Source organism: Hetaerina americana, unplaced genomic scaffold (genome assembly GCF_022747635.1).
Source record: "Hetaerina americana unplaced genomic scaffold, ioHetAmer1.1.p SCAF_3, whole genome shotgun sequence".
In the NCBI taxonomy this organism is placed as follows: Eukaryota; Metazoa; Arthropoda; class Insecta; order Odonata; family Calopterygidae; genus Hetaerina; species Hetaerina americana.
Genome location: NW_027286874.1, coordinates 88,777,647 through 88,800,708, shown reverse-complemented (window position 1 = coordinate 88,800,708; position 23,062 = coordinate 88,777,647). Strand labels below are relative to the sequence as shown.

At 38.2% G+C, this 23,062-nt stretch overlaps 1 protein-coding gene across 1 annotated transcript in view; it reads left to right on the top strand.

Annotated features, from left to right (window-relative positions):
- LOC139690177 (transforming growth factor-beta-induced protein ig-h3-like) overlaps positions 1-23,062 on the top strand; it is a 186,274-nt gene that overhangs the window by 140,095 nt on the left and 23,117 nt on the right. Inside the window, exons 6-7 of the mRNA XM_071587452.1 lie at positions 5,217-5,348; positions 7,138-7,324. Coding sequence (XP_071443553.1) covers positions 5,217-5,348; positions 7,138-7,324 — 319 coding nt within the window. The remainder of the gene's footprint in view (positions 1-5,216; positions 5,349-7,137; positions 7,325-23,062) is intronic.

The window sequence follows — 23,062 nt, the reverse complement described above, 5'->3', positions numbered from 1 at the left end:
TGCTACGAACCCATGTGCACCAAAGAAAAAAAACGGGAAAAAAGTCAGGAATTTGAATAGAAAAAAATAAGTGGCCACCCTTGAAAAACTTGGCACGATATAAGTCAAACAAATGGGGTCAATTATAAGAATAATTTTAGTTGGCTGCAAATATGAGACAAAATGATAGAGACCGAGAAGTTGTCTTCAAAGACACTTCAACAATAATTAATAGCCATGCCACACCGACAAAAAAGTGGAACTTTTTGTGAATGAACGTATTGTACAATAACTTTAACGTTGTTGCGTACAAGTTTAATGGTTTATTTATAGTATTATGTGCAAGTTGAAGTTAGAACTTGTACTATTTTTCTTTGATGGTTTTTAAATAACCATCGATCGGAGGAAAGTGCAAGAGAGAGAAATAGAAGGGCGTTGCCGTGCACATGTGAACTGAAGCCATTTCAGGAACTTAAGTAACCTTAAATGAGATGTCAACGTAAAATTAACCCTTCATTATGCCAAATAAGAGGAAAATAAATATAAAAATTAGATTTGCGCATGGTCAAATTTCTAAAACATGAACGTTTACCTGAGAAGGTTACCTCCTACACCACAGAATTTTGTTGAAGGCACGCAGGTTAGAGATGGATAAATGTTAAACATTTAAAAAATATGGAAGTAAGTATGACTAAAATATTGACTGAGAAAACGCAAAATATAAAAAAGCTAAAAAGTTAAAATTATTCAAAGTAATTGAAACTAAATATCTGGAAGGAATTTGTAGAAAAACTACACAAAATGTAAATATACATTGGAAATACAATAAGTTCCCTTTTCTTGACGGATAAAAGCTGATTGCGAATGCGCTATAAGAAGTTGGACGTTAGTTACATAACTAATTTCATTATTTAACATGGACGGAGCACTCAATTCATCCATGATCTTTCATGATTTTTCCGACGAACACGTCTTTTATCGGGAGGATTATCTTCCTCATCTACTCCGTCGATTATTAGTGTCGCTGCGACCGATTTGAAATAGCCATCGAGGATAGCCATTTCAAATCTTACACCAACAACTGCAACTAAACTTTAGCCACAGTCTCCGCAGACTAATATTCAACTTTTATTGGTTCGTGTGGAAGGACAACACATTTTGTGTGATACTAAGTAGTTTTCGAATGAGCTACGATTATTTCTATTACAGAAAGTTTGCAATAATTTTTGATCGTGTGACACGACTCTTAAAGAATATCAACCGTCAGATTATATAATGATTCATATCTCCTTTGAAAAATCGACGATTTTTTTTAAATGTACGGAAAAATATTTTTGTTAAGTTAACTTTAAAGCTAAAACATCTGATTTAACATACTCGAAGTTAATTTGATCAGGCTTAAATGTTTTATGTGTCTTAAATTTTGGGTGTCGTCTAACTTTTTTGTTTTCAGCAGTGATCGAAGCTTAAATATTTAATAGCTTCAGGCATAACTCTGTGCAAACAGTGACGCAAGAAACTGTTTTATTTTTAGTTCATATTGAGATAAAGTGACTCTTTATTTTCACATCAGATTATTTAATCCACGATCTAAAATTTAACCTACAAAGCCATCTTCTTCTCAAACCCACGTAATGGAATAAATAATTTTATGTAGAAATACGGAGTGTTTTTACCTTAAAAAAGTATAAAATTACTATCAATTAAATTATTAATTCAAAAAAAAGGTGTCCACATAAATAAGTTATATGTACATTGAACACTTTTCACTTAGTTAAATAAGGGATAGAATTACGGAAAATTAACATTTCTACTCAAAATTTTCAATATTAATTTCCATTTGCCCCTCATATTTTCCATTTTCTTGCGAAAAATTGCGGTTTCCTTTGAATCCCATGTCGTGGCAGGCTGCGTGCAGGCGTGGACTTGCTGTAAAATTCTGGAATTTAAATGTGAGCGCTCGGAAAAGATGCATTTCATTACTGGAAGCCGCCCAGTTCGCGCCTTGGTGACTTAAAATGAAAGTGAGACTATAAGCGCCTGAATAAGCGATTGACCCAAATGAAGTCGCGTGAGAAAGGTTCCATTGCATCCGGCGTGAAAAAAAAGGAAATGACCCCACGCACGATATCATTAATGGACCCAGGGGCTGTTTTCTCGCATGAAAAATGTTATTGCCTCCACGGCTAACCCCATACTTAAGGGAAGGAAGTCTGCCGCTGACCGAAATGGGATGAATTATGGGTGGCCTGAGCAACCTTTAATTTATAATTCATTGAGAGCTCTAATTCACTGACTCGTTGAAAATGACCATTTCCAGCGATCCTCGTGAGCCAGCGAAAAAAAAGAGAAGGTTCAGGACTTGCTGCTATCCATTTGATTCTGTTTCGTTTTGAAACGAACTGCTGAGACAATTAACTCTGATGAAAGGCGATTATTTTTTATGCTGAAGTCATGATTTACAATTCTCATAATCGAGGTAAGCAACACAAAACTAGTTTGGCTGGCTTATTCTGTTTAGCGAAAACTATAAATGAGACAAAATGCGTCTCGTAAAGTAATTGCTTGAGAACAGTGCATAAAAATTCCTCAAATTACTAAAGGAAAAAATTTTAAATTAGCCCACGTAAGTACAAGTATGTAAGTAGTGTTGATAGATAAGTCATACATTTCAGGAACGTAATGAGTTATATCGTATATATATATATATATATATATATATATATATATATATATATATAATGAACCTCAAGATTAGAATTTGTACGCAATAAAGAAGGATCTTGGGTGGCAAACTTTCATCTCAGCTATTTAACTGCTAGAGAGACATGGTCCTTATCGGCTGTAATTAACACTTCATCACTTCTATTACCTTCGGTACATTTCAGATATTTGAGACCTTTTTGTGATTTATTGCGCCAATGTTGCCACTATAATTCTGCCAGTTGATAAAATTATTTATACGTTGGGCGGAGGTACTTTATAGTTAATTCTGACAGAATTAGAACCTACCTAATGGATAAACTCCGTAATAAAAAGAGTGGAAAGTTTACCTTTCCATATAACTGTTGTGTGGTAGTTTCATATCGAAGTCGTTTCCAAAGCGTTTACTCCAACATTTAATTACATTTTTATTTGCAAAATTTTAGCCTCAAATATTTTCCAAGATCCACACGGTGATTTAGCTCTTGCTAACGAGCAAGCACAACTGAATTAATTCTTCCATCTGCCATGCGGACCTCTTTACATGGGTTCTTTCGCGGGTCTGCAGGTAACGACTAGTGAAATTTTTAAACACATTTAAAAATTGCATAATAGGTGGTTCACGGGAGATGGGGTGGGGAAGAGGACGGGGCAGTGTGGTGACGGATGACTCCATCGAGCTTTGACTAGAGACGACTTCGTTCCGTGGCGAACTTCCCCCTCCCCCATCGATCCGCTTCTTTGAGACGTTCGCGCATCGTCCGACATCCTCCCCGCCGATCGCGTTATACGCACCCCGTCGCCCCCCCCCCCATCCCAACCGGGCGGGAGAGGATCTCCTCTCTGCATCCCGGGCGCCGACGCCGTCGCGAACTCCTGAGCGAACTCGCCGATTTGTTTTCCCTCACGCTCTATCTCTCCCCCCCCCCTCTCTCTCTCGGGTTTAAGGGAGAAAGCCGCTGGCTAAATGATTGAGTGTCCCGGCCCCCACCGGGTCCCTTTTCATTCCGTCGACAAGCGGGGGAAGAGGTCTCCAGCCGACCGAGCATCGTCGTGGCTCTCTCTCGGAAAAGTATTAACGTTTTGTGTGCAACATGACTTGCCGGAAACGGTTCTCTTCCCTCTATGGCCAGCAATGCGATAGGTTGAGAGAAGGGGTGGCAGAGTGGGCGCCACTACCCAGAGATGCGCCGAGGACTTTTGCGGCGTTGAAGAAAGGATGAAGCTATCATCGGCGACGAAACGGAATCGCCCTTTTGTTGGTGTGTCTGTAGTAAAGTCCACACGTAAGAAAGCTGGACCATTGTGCGGGAAAATGGTTGATGTTTAGACGACAGCTAGGAAGAAAAAAGATTCTCTTCAGAATTATTATTTTGAAAGCATTCTCGTGGAGAGGAAAAGAGATTTCAACTCCCGATTCATTTCTCCCTCTCACTTCCTTATGTCACTCTCGTTCTTAGGCCTTATGATGAGCACCTGATGCTCATTCTGTTTCAAAGAAAGTCCCAAGGAGATATTCTCGTGCTTTCTGACAAAGCGAAGTTTTTTGTCCGCATTAATAATACTTTTACCATTAGATGTCACGCCAAAACGTAGTTAACAGAGGGGTTTGCCGATGGAAGTAGATAGGAGTACATATTAATCATTCCGTGAATTTCCTTCAATTCCAAATTAATATTCAATTTTAACCACTATTTCCACATATTAGCAACTTGATTCGTCCGTACAATTTGAAATTTCAATTTCTGAAAGTTTTCATTTTGATATAATGGTAAGAGTCTATTTTAACTGTGGGTCTGTTTTAACTTAAATTAATATGCAAGTTTTTTTTAGAATAGAAGCCACAAGTCTTCATTTTTAACATTTGCCTTTTCTTTCAGTTTATTTACAATTACTCGTAAATAATACCTTAAAATGAGCTTTTCAAGGATTTTTCCTTGTTTTCTCACTATCGCTGATCCGCAGTCTTTACTTAGTTACTTTGACTGGTAGTGAATTGAAATCTTAAATATTGAAAAATAATATATTCATTAAATACTATACATTATTTAGAATTTAATGGAAATTTCTAAGCGGAGATACGGAAAAATAACTAACCGAAATAAGTGGTGTATTTTAGTTGTTCACTCAAATTGAGAGTGAGTTTATATATGTCTGAATATACCTGCTTTATGTTATATGACCTTAGATATTTTAAGCACCATAAATAATAAATATTTAAATATTCCGGTGTATAGAGTTTTCCGGTGTTTGTGCTTCACATACTGATTGAGCTGTCGACATCACCGGCGTTTTAATTATTTTTATGTCAGCAATTTCAAAGAAAGTAAACCACGACATTTTTCATGATATAACGTGTCATTTAAGTGATTCCTTCGATTTGCCCTTGTCAAGGCAGCATATATTTTTAGTTTACATGGCAAGTTTTCAGGGTACTCAGTGAAATTGATGCAGCTTTTTACAAAGTAAGTAATTAATGTTTTCCAAATCTATCACAGAGTTTAAATAATTCTTTTGTTCTTATGTGATTGAAGATGGAGACCGTTAATTGCGCGCTGATACTCCGCAAGGACCAGGAAGCTTCTAACGGAATCGTCCATCTCATCGACGCGATTCTCGACCCCGAAACTTCAATAGAGAGAGATATGGGACGTTACGTTACTCAGGTTGGTATTTTGAGAATGTCATTCAAACTAATGGGTTTAATAATGATTGCTCTTGATTGTAAAGTATTTTATTAAATTCAAATTATATTCCTTGTACCTCAGACAAGATATTTTTAATTCTATTTAATGCTGTGACGGTTACTTTCAAAATACAATGTTTTACGACACTACGAGATAACTTTTTACGGTTTTAGTTTTATTGCTTGATATATTTATTTTGTGACATTTATGTCATTTTATTTGACGTTTTACGTAAATTTGTTTATTACTTCCTGGTAGCCAATTCTCTAAGGCCAATAGTTTAATAAAATGGATTTAAATAGATTAAAAATCACGAAAAAGCGATAAAAATATGAAAAAATGAGTTTATTTTCATCTGCTGCGTAACGTTATTCAATTTCGTAAATTCAATTGATTGAAGCTATGGTTGTCAGTATTAAGTAGAGCCACAGATTTGAAAGTTTTAAAAAATTATTTCGATTTCCTTTATCTTATTTCGAATTAATAACTACAGAGAGTTATTGGACCAAATATTACGCTTGCATTATTCTAGCAGATATAACTTGGAATTGAGGGATTATGACCTGAACTAATGACCACAGTCCGAAAAAAATATCCCAGTCCAATCCATTACGCCAAGTCAGTGCGATAGCTATTAGAAAAAAATGATTGCGAATAAAATGGAGGTCATACGGTTTTAGAGGAAGAGGAAATCTAAATTTAATATTAAAATGGGTGCCCATAAATAACACCTGGTGGAACAGGTTACTAGTCCTGGGAGTGTTTTAGACCATGATGGTCAAAGTAGTAGGGTTGTAAGAAGAAGAATTGCGTTATACAAAGAAGTTTTCACCAGGAGGAGAGAATTGATGACAATCAGGATATTAAGAAACGGCTCGCCAAAATGTTGATGTGGCAATGGCATAGAAACATTGTTGTTAAAGCTAGATGATAAATATGAATTGGAGACTTTTTGATTGTGGATGATGAAAAGAATGGAAAAAGTGAAAATAGCGGAAGGCAAAATAAGCGAGGAAAAGCTAGACATATAGGGGAGGAGAGGGGTTTTTGGAGAAATCCAAAGGAGGTAGGGAAAGTGCACGCAGAGCATTATGATTGGCATTGGGATGTTGAAGACTGTAATAGAGGGAGAGGCAATCGAATAAATGGTAGGAATGGGATAGCCACGATGGACGGAATGAAGGGAGCAAGGAAGTCCGCGGATTTAAAGATGGGATTAGTTAAGTTTCGGGTGCCAGGTTTTGTTTTGCAAGGAGAGACTAGATATTCTATCGTTAAACGATATTATTGTATGTGTCTATCAAACATCTTCCTAAAATGGTAGTATACCAATGATATCAATTCTAAATGAGGTAGATTTTAAATAATGGAATATAATTTTCAAGATTTAATACTCCTTAAGTGACTTATTTTCTAATTATGAAGTCAAAACTTAGTTTAAAATTATGAAACTTAACGGCTAGGCCAATAAATTAGTTAACCAAATTGATTTGAAACTTATCAATGAATTGTATTATTGCAGATTTTGTCAGCCAATGCTATACAATTGTGGCTTCTGGTTTGGTTTTCTAGTTCTACTATATACGAAAGAATGACGAAATATTGTGGATATACGTTGATCTTTGGTCTGTTCTGCCAAGTATATTTCTGAAAAAGGTTTTTGGAAATGGTGGATTATTTCTTCCGAACGATTTTAATTTCAATGATAATGGAACTAACAGTATTTTAATGATTGAAACTAAGGATCGTTTCGGTTTATTACTCGAAGGATGGCCGCTTCTCCATCTTGGCCCGTGCCATGGAGGAGTCGGGTGTGGTCGAGAGGCTAAACATGGAGAGCGACTCCGAGGCAGCCACCGCGCCCGTCACCGTCTTCGCTCCCTCCGACGAAGCCTTCCAGAGCATCCCGCAAGCCAGGCTGAAAAAAATCATGTCCGACCCGGAGGCTAGACTTGGTGAGTAATTTTTTCACGTAGATGTAACTCCCTACACACCGTAGAACCTCCCTGCAACGACCATTTAGTGTTAACGAGGAACTGATCGCTATAGAATGTGTCCGCTTGTCAAAGGTGAGCAGCAGCCTTTCAGAATATGATATTGAGTATATATCAATAGTTAAACGCAAGCATAGTGCGTGCGTTTTGATTGTAAAATAAGCATAAATAAGCGTGTATCATGAAATTCTTCGTTCTCTCAGAAAATATTAATTTTCAGTTTTTTTCATTATTGTATGCACCTTATTACCATTTTGTTTCACTATTTGGAGAGAAATGATCATTAAAAATTGTGATTTCCACTTTACTATTTGAATTCATTCGACCCGAGTTTTAACTCCTCGTGTCAGCTATTATTACAATAAGATTGATTTTTACACATTTGAAACTATATTTTGCTTGGTTAGAGTTAAACGCTATCCCCTAGAGACCAGCGTATTATATTTTTTGATGTGTGCATCTCGTGTGTATTTTCAACGTAAAACTTCAAATCTTACTATTAGATTTAATACTAACGCTTGAATGACAAACACAGGGAGCCAATACCAAGGTTGGCCAATACTAAGCACAACTCTATATGTTTTCATCACACGTTTTCCCTTCTCTGAGCTTGACAAACGCTGCTACATTAAAGTTACCGGCGTGCTCTTCTGATTTGTAATGAATGATATCCTCTCCTCACGTTTAAAAAATGACTTTCATATTGTCTCTCTCATGCTCATAATGAAATAATTTCATCCATGGTACACTCAAGATACCATGATAATATTGTACTTCTGTCGAAATAATCTGATGAGTTGCAATTCACCTCTATTTAAAATATAAAATATAATTTAAAACATCTCCAAGGTATGGAACGTTATTTTTCAAATTAGTACCCCATTTTCCATTTGATTTTTAAAAATATATCATGTCAGTTATTAAATGCTGCAAGTTCTTTGTTTTTTTCGGAAGTTACTGTGGACATTATTTTATTTGATCGCCAGGTGGCGGCATAAACGTGTCTGAAGTACCTTTCTCCTTGTAGTTGCTTGTTGCTAAGCCTTGCATCGAGTTCATCTCATGGAGTTCATTCATTCCATTTGATAAAAATCCCAGTACATTTTTTCTCCGGGTAACTACCCATTCGTCATGAATACTGGATGGCCGACTTACGCTGCTCATTAGTTACTACAAATCCGGATTTCCTTCACCCCTTCCGACGCTCTAGCCTGCGAATGTGGCATGCGAGTTTCTTTGGTCACACATAATGGATTTGGCAGTCATCTGCCCACATCTGATGATTATCTACGGGTGGCGACTTTTTTCACTATCTCTCGGATTAGTAGGGGCTGGAGAAGTGAAGTCACCGCAAAATGCTTCTATTTTTTCACTGATACACGATACTCTCCACCTCGGACAACGAACTGCGTGTTCTCGAAAGAGATCATTTTTCCTGCATTTGGAGTGGTATCCCGATCAAAGATTGTGTCATGATCCATCTTGGATGAGAGTTTGAATTCGAACCCCGAGGTATTTTCTTGGGCTTCTTTTCGAGTTTTTCATGTTTCAAAGAAATTAGCACCCTAAGTGCCAACCCTCGACAACCGTAGTAGTAGTGTTAAGGGGAGTTGACCGACAGCTGAGGTCATTTGCGCCATTAGGGATGGATGGGAAAGGAGAAAGGGTGTAGAGATACCCGGCGTCGGCATTAGCATGCTCTTTACGAAAGGCTCCATGGGGTCCAATGTTTAACGTCCCATCCGACGGGCGGCGTACTCACTCAAAGTGCCCTCCACAAAGCAACTCAAGTAGGGATCGAGATACCACTGAAAAATATTCAACACCGCCGGGATTTAAACCCGGGCCTTCTGGGCGGGAAGCCAGTACGATAGCCACCGCACCATCTCGATCCCCTCGACAACCGTATCTTTTTGAAAACCGTCTGATTTTTTTATTACACCACCCGATGAGTGGTGTGCTAGTTATGAGTTTCCCTGATGGGCGGGTAGGGAGGAAAAGTAATAGTTGTAATTACCGGAAATTCGGACCATGGGGGAGGAAGGAAATTTTAGAGGCATGTGAAATTCTGAAAAAAGTCCGGATTGAGAATTAATGGAAAAACGCCTGATTATTATCATGCACGGCATGCCTTAAACATAGGCCATTCTAGCATTTACGCCACAATTTAGTTTTATACTCAAAATTCCGTTTCAAAAGAGTATATACCTCGTGGCTGAATGTTTTTTCAGGAGCTAGTTATGCTAACGCTGGATATTGGGTACCTCTTCAACGCATATTCACGGAATGTTCTTCCAGGGTGACTGCCGTATTCAAATATGAAAAATATTACTGAGCAAAATATTTTTTTTCCTCTTTCAAGATCCAATTTCTAAATTCTTACGTCACGATACCCGCTAGAAGAAAATTTGCGAGTTCAACATGTGATGTATCGTTTCTCTATCCAAGGAGATAATTAATGACTTTTTATTTCCGTTAATAGACTTATTTGCATCTACAGCGTCCTAATTTAGTTGATTGTTTGATTTGAACCAAAAAACACATTATTTGATGAAACAGCCTTTTTGTTAATTAATCATCATAGGGTTACAAAAACTACAATAAATCATCAAAAAAACAATCGCTCCGAAAAGGTATGTACAGGTTGAGTAGGGAGCCCTTCGAAGGGCAATATTTTTAAACCAACTCTTAATAGGCAGGCACTCGAAATCGACGAAATCGAAAAAGTTAATACATGCGATATTTATGAAAGAATTTTCTCTCATTATTACAATTTTTTCTCTTGTTTAGGGAAGTATCCTATTCCCGTTTGGAAGAATGGAATCTACGTTTTGAAGTTTTGCTTGCCTAACGGTATCTTACCTTAATTTTCCGTCGAATGGTAAAAAAATCATATAAAATGTATTAGTGTTATGAATTGTGTTACAGGTAAATATTAACTGTGTGCTTTGTTTGTATTGGTGGATGTAAGTTGAAGCCTTCAGCTGGTTATAAATTCAAATTTGTCCTTATCTAGCATCATGACATCTAAGTAGGATAATTTTTCATGATATTTGATATATTGTCTTAATGTTTACAAGTAAAACTTTAGTCAAATAATTTGTGGAGGCAACTAATATATTTGTCGAAGCTATACGGTAATGAAAATACAATTGCGAAAGATACACAACCAAAAAACTTCTTCATATCAAATAGCTTCTTGAAGACTAAAATTTGCATGAAAAATGATGTAGTATAATATTGAAAAACTGTAAATGATACCTATTTCCTAAGTTTTCCTAAACATTGCTACAACTATATTTTAAAATTTTATGGTTAGATAAAAGAATTAACATTTGTTGATAATCTTTTTAGTCTCCACTATTTATAACTCAGTTCTTATTGTATAGATACATACCCTTATTTTTCACTTTTGGTAAGTGTAAAAACGAAATAGCATACGCCACACCAATCTCCAGAAGAGGGTACTTCTTAATTTAATTGAAGTCCAACATGCACTTGCATGCATGTCGGTCTAAGTATTTCGAGACCAGCTGTAATCATTTACTCAAATTTAGAGGTATATAATTATATTGGTATTCAGCTCGTTTCTCTTATCATCAAACGACGAGCCATCAAAATTATCTGTTCTAGTATTAATGCCGCAAACCGGTAGCGAATACCAAAAATAATAGAGAAAGATATGATTGATAGTTATCTAATCGTCAAATTGGTTTCGAAAGATCCTTTCGTTTGAACTTTAGCCACTTCAGTTTTTAAAATAGTTCATTCTTGCCTCTATTCAGTAGAAATGTAAGTAAAACTCCGCATTCCATTGCTGAAGCAGTTTCAAAATCGGTCCCATAATGCGTCGAATAGCAGACGGAGTTTTCCTGACGCCGACTCCCGGTTCAAGCCAGATTGAGCACATTGCGCCATCTGTTGATTGTCAAAACAAGCCCATATCCACAATCGATTATTCATCCCGGGGAAATTAATCATGGTTGCCTCATTTTATGGTTCTTAAAAGCCCGTGTTTAAATATGTGCAACTTGTTTTCACGTAGATACCTAGGACCAAATTTCTGTTTTCGGACATGATGTCCTACTACGCATCTACCTACCTTACCACCGAGAATCTTAGTCCTCTTTATACTATTTTCGTTGCTTACTTCTGGGTGTTTATCGTGTACAACTTGAAAAATAAAGCTACTCACACCTTAAAATAGCCCTTCACTGTAGGTGTCAAGAGATGAGTCAATAAGGGGCTTGATCTCTCGCAAATATAGGCGCGGGAAAATGTGAATTAACCAGAGGTTGGCAGAAAGTTCCGTGAGAGGATTAAAAATGGAAAGACTAACATTCTTGTTTCTCGTTCATGGCCTGATATACATGGTCAGAAATATAACAATTTTCACCACGCAAGTGATCGACATTCCTCAAGTACGTTTAAACTTGGCTCGAGGTTTAATCGCTCTAACACCTAAATGTCTGTTTATACGACCAAAAATAGGGATGCAGACGTCGGCGATTCTGTGGCGATTGGCGAGTGTTATTAAAAGACGAAACGTTTTCATTTATACTCTCTAACAGAGGCTTTTCTCCCTGCATCTACCTAAACGCAATCAGAATACTTATTCACAAACATTCATTCATTGGATTTGAATAGTTTGAATATATAAATTTTCAATATCTTTGCCTGACGGCATATCTCTCCCTCATGGACATCCCTCGCATTGCAATACAGACTTCATCGATTAGCGATGTACTTTTCCATACAAACCAATCTTGGGAGATTTCATTTGGCTCTTTTTCAGAAAGAGCTACGCTCTTTTTCATTTCTTATCGGAATATCAGGTTACGGTTATGGGCCGCGGATTAAGTACGTATGTGTACTGGAGAAACTATAATTCATACATTAATTATAATTCAAGAGGCTGAATTTTGCATAAGCTACTTTTTTGTTTTCTTTCGCGTTCATTTGAATCAAATGTGTTCTGTTGTTTCTATTTAGATTTCAGATGAGGGGAGAAGAGAAAAAATGAGGAGTGTCACAACCTTTCTCCAAATTTGACAGGTTTAAGTGTTCCATCTGGTGCACTTATCACTAAAATAAATGTACCCTCGCCACCACGTGAACTAGTAAGCTTCGGTATTCCGATGAAACTTTCTCCACGATCGAAATGTGGACCCTGGGGTCCCTCGAGTGATAGGTCCATGCGCAGTCCTGTTACTGGACTATTCTCACTCCTGAGTATTAGAATTCACAAAATAGTAAAAATCATTGTCAAGATAACCATTTCTTGTCAAATGACGTCACCAGGTATATAAATAAAAAATATGAGAAAAGTACCAAAAAAGATGATGCCATGTGTTGCCTTACGGTAATCTTCCTGGAATCATTCCCATATGTTTATCATAGTTAAAACATTTAAATGTACTGCGAATATTTTCACGCCCAATCCTACGTTTTATTTCGGAAAGAATTCGTTTTAAACAATGACAGATGGAGATGGAGGAGATTACCCGGATGAAATCCCGAGAAGAATTCACTGCCATCATCCGCCGGGAGAAAGTGAAGTCCTAAATTACCGATGTTTTCACGTTCTGATTTTCTAATTTATAAATTCATTAATCAATTTTGTAAATAAGTTGTTCAGCCATTCCTGTGAATAAGCACTAGGTTCAATGAAAGGTCTTAAAATCAACAAGGAAATTTTAGAAAATCTCTCCGGCTAGAGTTTGTGAAATTTCTTCAAGATTGTGTTGATAAAATATTAATAACATTGAATTAACACAAAGTAAAATCCCACGACGCTGGTTCCGTTACTTGAGTGACGACGTTTCACTGTAAAAAAACCGTGGTCGTGGGTAAACGTTAATTAGTGGAAATGTAGTGTGATTAACTTTTTCATCGCAGCTAAAACAGATTTTATTTGTTTAATAATTAATTCCTGCAATTCTGTTAGAAAGAGTTGTCTTTACAATTTATTTTAACGTTTTTCACAACATTTAATCTGAAAATATCTGAGCGTATCCCCAGATTTGTCCGACAATGTATGCTTCATTTCTCGGTATGGTGGAAACATGTCCCTGCAGTAACATATATTTTTTACACCAATTTAGCAGCGTAGTTATGCAATGGACGAGAAATGTGGTCTTGCATTCCTTCATGGCATGGCTTTCTTGGAAATATAAATTTATGGAAAAGAGAATGTGACATAGTTCTTAGTTGTGTTTGAGTTACGAGTTACGGAATGGAATATATGCGAATACCACGATTGAATTTAATATTCCACCAGTCTTGTTCAGGCACGCGGTGGAGCCACAATCCAATGGAGCACGGCTGTAAAAGTTTGGAAACCGTTCCTATGAAATTAAATCCACCGCAATGCAGTTGGCCTTCTTTGTAATAATAGTACCACACCTTACAATGCATGCATTATAACGATCTGCATGTTTTTCGTTACGAATCACGAGATAACTTAAAAGGTGACATGCTCGAAAACTGTCGAGAAGAAAAAATAAGCCATGCAACGGAGAATACCGCGTGGGCGCCTTGCTGAAAGCCTAGGTACAGAGTTACTAACGATCGATAGCAAAGAACAGCTCCCACCGCCATCTCTAATGCTTTCTCTATGGACTGGACCATGTACTCTTCCCGCTAAGGGATGAAAGGATGAAGCGAAGGAGCATTTTATCACTTTGCTCTCTCCCGAGGCACGCTGAAATTTGAATTCTTTTCAGCAGAATACTTCCGTGCAACCGTAATCTTGTCAAGTATTTCACTCATACTTCCGGGCAAAAGCGTGTGACAGGAAAACCACTTTAAAAGAAACAAAGTAGAGCTTGATTATGCGTCACATCATATCAGCACTCATTAATGAGTTTTACAGATATTATTACGTTTACTTCTCGTAATCAATTGTTGCAGACAAGACTGATAAGGGAGCATGTAGTTTAATTGAAATTATTAGTATTTGTTAAAAATGGATTCATTTTAGAGGGCTTTATAACTTAAAATAAGGTTTTTTTGTTAATGAAATGCTGTTTTTATAATGCTACACCGTTGTGGTCGCGTTTTATGGATGGAAATAATACTTGTATTCCTTTTAAAAAAAAACCGTTCTGCAGTATATTTCCTTTGTTTTGCGGCTGTTTTATCACCTTTTTATATAGCCAGGGAAATAAATAATTAAAATTCTTGGTTGATATTTGACTCATTTGTGTTTTCATAATTGACAAATGCTTGTTTTTACTGTCAGAGTATTGCAGCATCTCTACAATGCGATTGGAGACTAGCACTCACTCGTGAAATCACCTCGTCCTCCAGACCAGACCAGATCCCCTATTGACTGGGCATTTGCCCTCAGTTTTAACGCTGCTTCGGTGTGACAACGTCCACCCCTTCAGCGGCAGTGTATGTGCAATTCGCACAGGGAAAACAATGGCGATCGAATGTGTAAATGACGAACGTGTACCTTTCCAGTGTTAGTGAAGGAGAAATTGAAAGAAAGACCTCTAGTGGGTTGGCAATTGGCCTTAACTTAAAGGAAGAACTAAAATTAGCTTAATTCTAAGGGCCGAGACATTTTGCCCAAAAACTCGTCAACAGGACGGAAAAACATTTATTAATCTAAAAACTTAAAATTAACTTAAGATTCTGGTCTAATTATTGTCTATATATAGATATTTTTTTTCTCTCTCACCTCGTCCTCCCCTCCCTTGGCAGTCTATATCTCTTCCGACACGAGTTGGTCCGCGTCGTATTTCGTGTTGTGAGCATACAGGTTGTTCTCTCTCTGTTTCTTCTTCGACTCAATTTTCGCAATTTTCCTCGGATTTCTGAACACGCTTCAAGTTGAATGTTTTAAGAACGGAAAAAAATGAAAATATAAATCAGGTGGATAATTTCCTCTTTTCCATTGAATTGGGGGTCATTCGAATGAGCAATTTGAGTATAAAAACTAAAATCCCGCCGGAGTAATAAAATGTATGTTCCCGCACAGTTTTGCAATTCTATCTGTCTCTCTATCTGGTTTTTCCCAGCATCTTCCAATTTCTGCTTATTCATAATCGCCGAATATTTTTTTTTTTAGCTTTTCACTCTCAATCTATATTCCTAGTTCATGGCTATTGATTTATGAGCACGAATACATTCAAAGAGCCAATCTGGTGGATAATACTAGGCAATGGACCGAAAAAATATGGAGGAAACATAATTTTCGCTCATTTATTTTGATCGATTAAAAGTTTTATTACTGGAAAATAAAAACGGAGATTTGACACCATTGGGTTTGAATCATCTTTCGCCGTTGATGGTGGTACAATTTTGCATCCTATAAGTCCGAATCAATCCCTCAGAAGTCAAATGTTTACGACATTCATCATTGCCATTTTTTTGTTTACTTTTCAACCCGCGAACTCGTGTTATTGCACGCAGATCGTCGCAAATTTGCGAACATTCCAAATGACTCACTCGATCCCTGGGGACCGTGATGGATGCGATTCGAAGCGCCGACGGGAAACAAAATGCCCGCGGTAGACGCGGGGAGCCGCGTGGCCCGGGCTCAAGGCACGTGCCTCCTCCCTCTGTCCCCATCAACCCCTCGCTCAGCCACTCTCCCCCTACCCTCCACGGCAGGTTGAAGGCCACCTCCCCCTAACCCCCGACGGCCTCACCCATTCACGGAAAATTTTAATTGAAATTGATTTCACCCGGCTTCTTCCCGCCCGCTTGGCACTCTCGCCCTCCCTCGCCTATTCTTCCTCCTCCCACCGCCCCCCCCCTCTCGCGCCCCACACGCCCTCCTCGCCTACACAAATGCGCCGGGGGAGGAGGAGTGGGAGGATGGTAGCGTCTCTTTCCTTTTAAAAAGCTCCGGGAGTACAGGGAAGCGCAGTTGCCGGGTAACGGGATATCACTATGCCAACGGTCAGGGATGCTTGGATCAATAAATGTTTGGCAGTTTCGTTCGGGACCCGAGCATCAGCGTGGAGACGTTCGACATAAAATCATTCCGTCGTGATTTCCCGCGTCGGAGGTGGTGGTAGCTCACCTGAGTCACGCGGAGAGCGTGCAAATTTCACTCATGGGTAAGGCAAGTTGACACGTTAGTTGATATGATGATAACAGTCCTGTCTTAACGGTGAAACTTAACATGCAGCTTAGTAATGCTCGCGAAATAAGAACGAACAAGATTTCATTCCGCACCACAGTAACTAAATGCGGAATCTGTACACGTGTTGTCAACCTCTCTGGGAAAATAATTCCATAATGTAAAATCATATCCGAAACTTTGTTTAAATCTATGACTTAAAGATATAGGTGGTGAAGTAAAACATTCAAAGATAAACTATTGAATATCATATTTTTATCTCTTAAAAGAAAAGTAAACTGAGGTGACAGCGCATGCGCTAACCCTCATCTAATAATAGATTTGACTAGTATTGTCACCAAGTAATTATGATGATGTTATTCGAGTTGAATACAATACCACGGAGCAGAACTTGGTGATCGAAACTGATATTGGCATTGATTAACAGTGATGATTGATTTATGTACTATTGCACACTACGGGCATTGTGGCATTGGTTTTTTGGCAAATACGAGCGAAACGACAAGACGTGATCCCTCTGATATTCCCACTTAAACCTACACGAGGATGTGCATTATGTTCTCCCAGGCGATTGCGGAAGGTTGAGCGCAGTCCTGGGGCGTGGGAAGCGCGACAGGTGGAGGGGAAAAGCTGGCAGTCGCTCTCCCTCCCCCCCCCCTCCCTTCAACTTCTTGCTTACCTTTAATATCGGTGTTTCGCAAGTACCGGAAAACAGGATTGTCCCGATTAAAAGGATGAAAATCATTGGCCCGGTTTGACGACCAGAAAGTTAACAAAATCTAGGATTTTCGCGAAAGTCTTGGAACACCATGTAATGTAAGTGATTCAGATTCAGTAAATTTTAGTGACTCTCGCTTGAGAGCAGTAACGCCTTGCCACCAACCTTGCGCTGTTTATCATTATATCAGTTATGGTGTTGATAGATATGGTAAAGGTAGTTATTCATTGGAAATTCGTGAGGAGTTGCAATGCAATTTTTGCCCAACGGGGCATTGCACATTTTTCTTAGTAGACATATAATAATCCTTCCTTGATTGAAACTGTGAAAAATCCTCTTGTATTTTTTCGGGCAGTGCAGTACAAAATTAGGCGTAATATCCAAGTGGGTAGAGCATTTGATAACTTAGAGGAGGGTCCCGGTTTCAAATCCGGGTAAAATTTTGAAGTGCCATTGGATACTTCACGCTTGAATCGATTTGCGGGGCTTTCTAAGTTCTAGAGGCTCCTTTGAAACCATAGCCGATACAAAGAAAGCAATTGGCCCTCCTATTCTGATGTGTGAATTCCACACCTTTTAGGACAATGCGAGATGAGCTATAGCCTTACTTGTCAAGCTATTGTTAACCGTAAGTTTGCAACTTGGATTTTAGCAGCATAGGTTTCAGCAAACAATTCTTCCACTTCTTGAGTGACCTGTTGGTCATTTTTAGCTGGCGATCGTCCAGAAAACGTCGTGTAATGTGGAAGGATTCATCAAGTGCTCATATTTAGGAAGATTTAAGGAAAGAGATGGAAAACACCAAACTTCAAGGGGAAAAACGACCGCCGTTTTAAACTTAAAATAAGAACGCAAAAAAACAAATAAGAAAAAATACTCTTTCTTAAACAGAACTATCGTTGATTGGAACCAGCTACCTGGAGGGTTTTTGAGCCCTTTCCATCCAATTTTAGGAGTTTTAAGTATAAGTGCAAAGCAGCCCCTGGGTGATAAACTTCATTGATCAGTGATTATTATACTATTGTACTTATTAAATTGTTTGCATGTGATGTGGATGGCGTTAGAATTTGTATTGCAAAAGCGAATGGTGAGTTAACGGTGCGTGATTTTGAACGGTATATGAAGTTAAAGAGTGCGTAATTATGGACCGAGTGTGGCAATGGACGGTACGTAGTATGTACTCGTGTGGTGTGAACCTAGCCCATGGGTGATGTTAAAGGTACGGTTGGTAATCTTTAAATACCTTTGTAAATAAGAGTATTTTGTCTCCTATCTGTTCTTCTTATGTGTGTATTTGTAGATATGTGCATTGTAAGAGTTATCATTGATCAGACTTGACCGTTGTCGCCAGGACAATTGCCTAATTGCAACGGCAAATTCTTAAATAAATAAATAAATATTAATTAATCCTATGACGTCATGAAGTGGTAGACCTAGGGGAGCTCGGAAACTGACTGGAGACACCCTGGTTCAAATTTTGGCGACGCTTCTGGACACGCTTAGCAACAAGTCAATGTGTTAATTCCTGGTTACAAAACTTTGAAGGGAAACCGAGGTGGCACCGGAACTTCATACACTGAACCCGTAATTTCCACACGTCTCGGTATAAGTAGTATACCTCGGTCATAGTAGCCTACCTAGAAAATAAACCATATATTTTATCAATCCATGTGTTATTAAACTTGCAGATATTAACTCAGGTAATAAATGTGTACATGCATAAAGGAAACATTAAGCATTTTCTCATTAAATGTGGTGTTTTCATCATAAACATAAAATAAAAGCTGTAGTTACCATAGATTATCAAAACTGTAATTCGTTTATCGCAGCTCACTGAGGTATCCTGTTCTCTATGCATAACTTAATTATTTCATAGGTTCCTGGTGCCGGATTCTTAATTCATACTAAGTCATCCTCTTGAGTTGTGTTTGCCTTTTATGGTCTTTATTATTACGTTCTTCAGTATTGTGATTCAGAACGTTTTCCCAATAAGTTTTATTGTAATTTCCGATGTCTTTAATGGCCTTCAATTTTTTTCCACTCTTTATTTGCCACATGATTTCTCAAATTTACTTGAATCATTCTTCAGTAACGCCACTTTTTTATGCCTCGCAATATTTGTTCTCCCTTGCTGTAATCATTCAGGTTCCACACCCGAGGAAAAACTTCAACAATAAGCTTTTATTTACCGTTTTCTGAGACCCACGCTGATGCAGGTGATTTATCGTTTGTAGTTGCTACTTCCCTGTGGCCATCATTAATACTTCTTTCATCACTGTGGATCCCGCCTAAATTGCCACATTCTTGAACTTGCTCATGTGTTTCCTTACTTTTAATGTATTAAGCTATGCATTACTGCAAAATCATCTTCTACCCGACGTTGAGTAGACACCAGAGTGGAAATAGTGTGTATTTTAGCCTTATGGTGTCACTGCATTCTCCATGAAAATATTAAAAACTTTGATGTAATATCACAAAGGTATGTCACAAAACAAAATCTAGTCACTGCATTCCCAAAATATACTCAACTCTAATCATTACCCCCACCATTATTTTTGTTACTTTTTCATTCCATTGGACCGAGGGAAATCGATATTTTTCACCTATGCAACACTCATTATTTTTCAGCTTCATTAGTTTTTCTGGGTGCTCGATGAGAGTCACTTTAGAGCATTTTTTTTGTGTATGGATTTTGTAAAAATCCTCATATCGAGAACCAACTGAATTTTCTGAAATAATTACGTCCGGCCATGAGTAAAATTGCGAGTAAAATTATAGATTCTCCTTCATTGGTAGTTTTTGGCCTCTCATTCTCAGCAATGCTTTATATTTATTGTTGCGAATGTGAAACAATATTAAAATAGCCTCTTGCGTATTGATTCATTTTCCATGCGCGGATGCATTCCAATCGCTGTGACGCTTTATTATCTTGGAATGGAACACGATGGGCATGCTGCATAAAAAATGTTCCTTATCTAAATTGAACTTGGAATCATTTCCAAATTAATTAAAAGTACCAAACTCCCTGAAAGTATACTCTCGCTAGATGGCCAAAGTTTATGTTAATCCAGTCAGCATTCATATCTGGTTATTATTACTTTCAAATGCATGCCCACTAGGGAAATACACCAAAATCGCCTTACTCAAAGAGATGGATCTTCTTGTGTATTGCCTTGTGAACTGCTAATTTTCACTGACTGGCAGAAAATTAATTGTAAGGCTCTGGAATAAAAGGAAGCATCTCGTCTTAGACGGTGGAGTCGGTGGACTTTCAACAGGTACTGAATTTAATGGTTTGGACTGGGAACCTGTGTAATAATTTTTTTAAAGAAACGAATAGAATATGCACTTCAGTTCAATTAAATCTCTCAGAGAAAGTGGCGCTTCAAGACCAGCTGAAGCTTCACCACCGTTTTTCTCCTTCCTTTCTTATCAGTCATCTCATACGGGAGCAGAATGACTCAGAAGAAATAGTAAATAAATACTGACTGTGAGCTCTTTTCAGAAAAGGGCAGATTGCACTTAAAATTTGCAGTCAGCTTGTATTGTTTAGCAGACTTTCTACGTTGGCATTCTGAAATCGCTGGCTTAGATGGGCTTGACTCATTACTCCGTCATCGGTAAATAGGCGCATGAAGGTTACAGTGACGAGAAGTATACTTCTTCATCACTTAGTGCTTCCGATCGGAGGATTGGTTCGCGGCAGCTCTCCAAATCACCCTGCAACTCGATAATCTCTTCATTCCTCCAGAGTTGCTTGCGCTGACGTCTGCCATCACAACTCATCATTGGCCTATTCCGCAATTCTTTCCATGCATGGTTCCTTTTTATATCAGCAATACACTTAGTCACAAAAAACACAAGGTATAAAAATTTTTCCCTCTTTGATAATAGAAAACTTTTCTTTCGTTTTGACTCTCAAACTATAACTCAGTTAATGAGTAATCTCACCAGTAATAATATAAATAATTTATTTAACACACACAGGGTAACCACAATACATTTTGTATGATTAAAACAAAATAAATTGTAAAATAGAAAGTTGATACAAAACGAATGCCGCAACAATTACATCCTACTAAAAAAGTAAGATTTTTTTCTTAATACGTTTCGATGGGAAAATATCAGAGTTAGTATTACAATTTACAAACTCGTCTGCTGATCGTAGATACTTGTCAATGGTTCAAACTTCTTATCCTCAACGCTTCCGAATCGACCTTGAAAGATTGGGGTGTCTTTTTTGCGTGTAGGGTGTGCGTTAATATCTTCAACACATAGAAGATGGCTAGAGTCAACAGGTCCGTTCAAAATGTCGCGGAGAAAAATTATGTTGACAGAATACGTTAGTACTAATTACACGAATGTAATGTTTTTCATGAAATAATTTTAGGTATTCGCAAAAATTAGGAAGGGAGTAACCAGCTGTAATCGGTGGGTGAACTTTTGCCAGGAAGAAAAATGTGTTTACATTTTGGTGCAAAGCGTTGGTTGTCTGCATTGAGGCGTGATGCAGAGTATGATTCGCGAGGGGGAGCATCACTGTTGACATCGGTCGAGGGAAGGGTACATAAAGGGCGAGGCGTCTTCCGGTCGTTCCTTGCCCCACTTGGACCTTTTGTCTTAGCGCTGGTTGCGCTGTCCCCCCGAAATAGCCGCTTACTCGTCTCCATCTTGACGGTCTCCGAGGCCAAAAGGAGGCGGGTGCCGAAGTGCGTGGGAAACTAAGCCGTTCACTCCCGGGAGGTCTCGCGCATTTTTGCGGGGGTGACCACGTGACTCAGCCACCGAAATCTTCATCCGAAGGAAATGATGCAACTCTCTCGACAGGGGATGGGCGGAGGGCACGCGTCGCACACTTCCCCGAAATATATTGCTGAGCTCGTTTTTTAAGCTCATCTTGGGAGTTCATGGCCCACCCAAGAAAGTAAAAAAAACGTAAATAAAATGAGTGAATGATATAGCTGCACGATGTCCGAGTCGGAATGACGTGATATTTTTACGACAACCGTTCTTTTAAAAAAAATCAATGTGTGGTGGTTGTTTCCTTGCTTAATAAAATGATTTCTTTACCGCACCAGAAAGCCAACGCCCTCTTCCAACGAGACAAAGGATTAAGTAAAATAATAAGGAATCATGGGGCTCCAGTATTCTTGGCTATATTGGAGTAGCCCATAAAATATCTGGAAGTTTATTATTTGTTTTTAGATTACAGCAGATTATGGGCTTTGTGTATTTTATATTTAATGACCACTCTTAAAAGATCACCAACCATTCGTTGCAGCACCGAAATATTTTGTCTCTGGTAAGTAAAATACATATCTATATACTTTCAAGTTTTCTGATGGAGCTATACGCACACACCTATAACTCATGCCACTGTAAGAATATTAATTGGATAGTGATATTAAATTGGATTGGATCACGAATTTTAATAGAATGGGGGGTGTTGGTTCCTTGGTTAGTGCTGCGGAATTGGGGGGGAATAGTTTAAGGGAAATAAATCGGTGCACAGTCATCAGGAGAACACCTTACGCGGTTTGTCACGGAATCATAGACATCTTAAAAACTTCCCAAGTCATGAGAATCCAATGCATTTTATTCTTGTTTTTTTTAATATTTGTCAAAATGAGTGTATTTCCCTTATATTTTGTATGGTTACTCAAGTTAATTGTTATTGGAACCTGATAATTTGTTGGTTGATTGCATTATGGTCAGAAAAAATGCTTTACTTGCTCAGAATTTAATTTATCGCCTTCACGATAGCATTTCAATACCCAAGGGTACGTGAGCAAAGGAGCACCTGTTTACACAGAGGTGGGGGGCTGGAGTTCGTAGAAAAGCCGAACGGAACAATTTTACATAAATTTATTCAGCTATACCATTT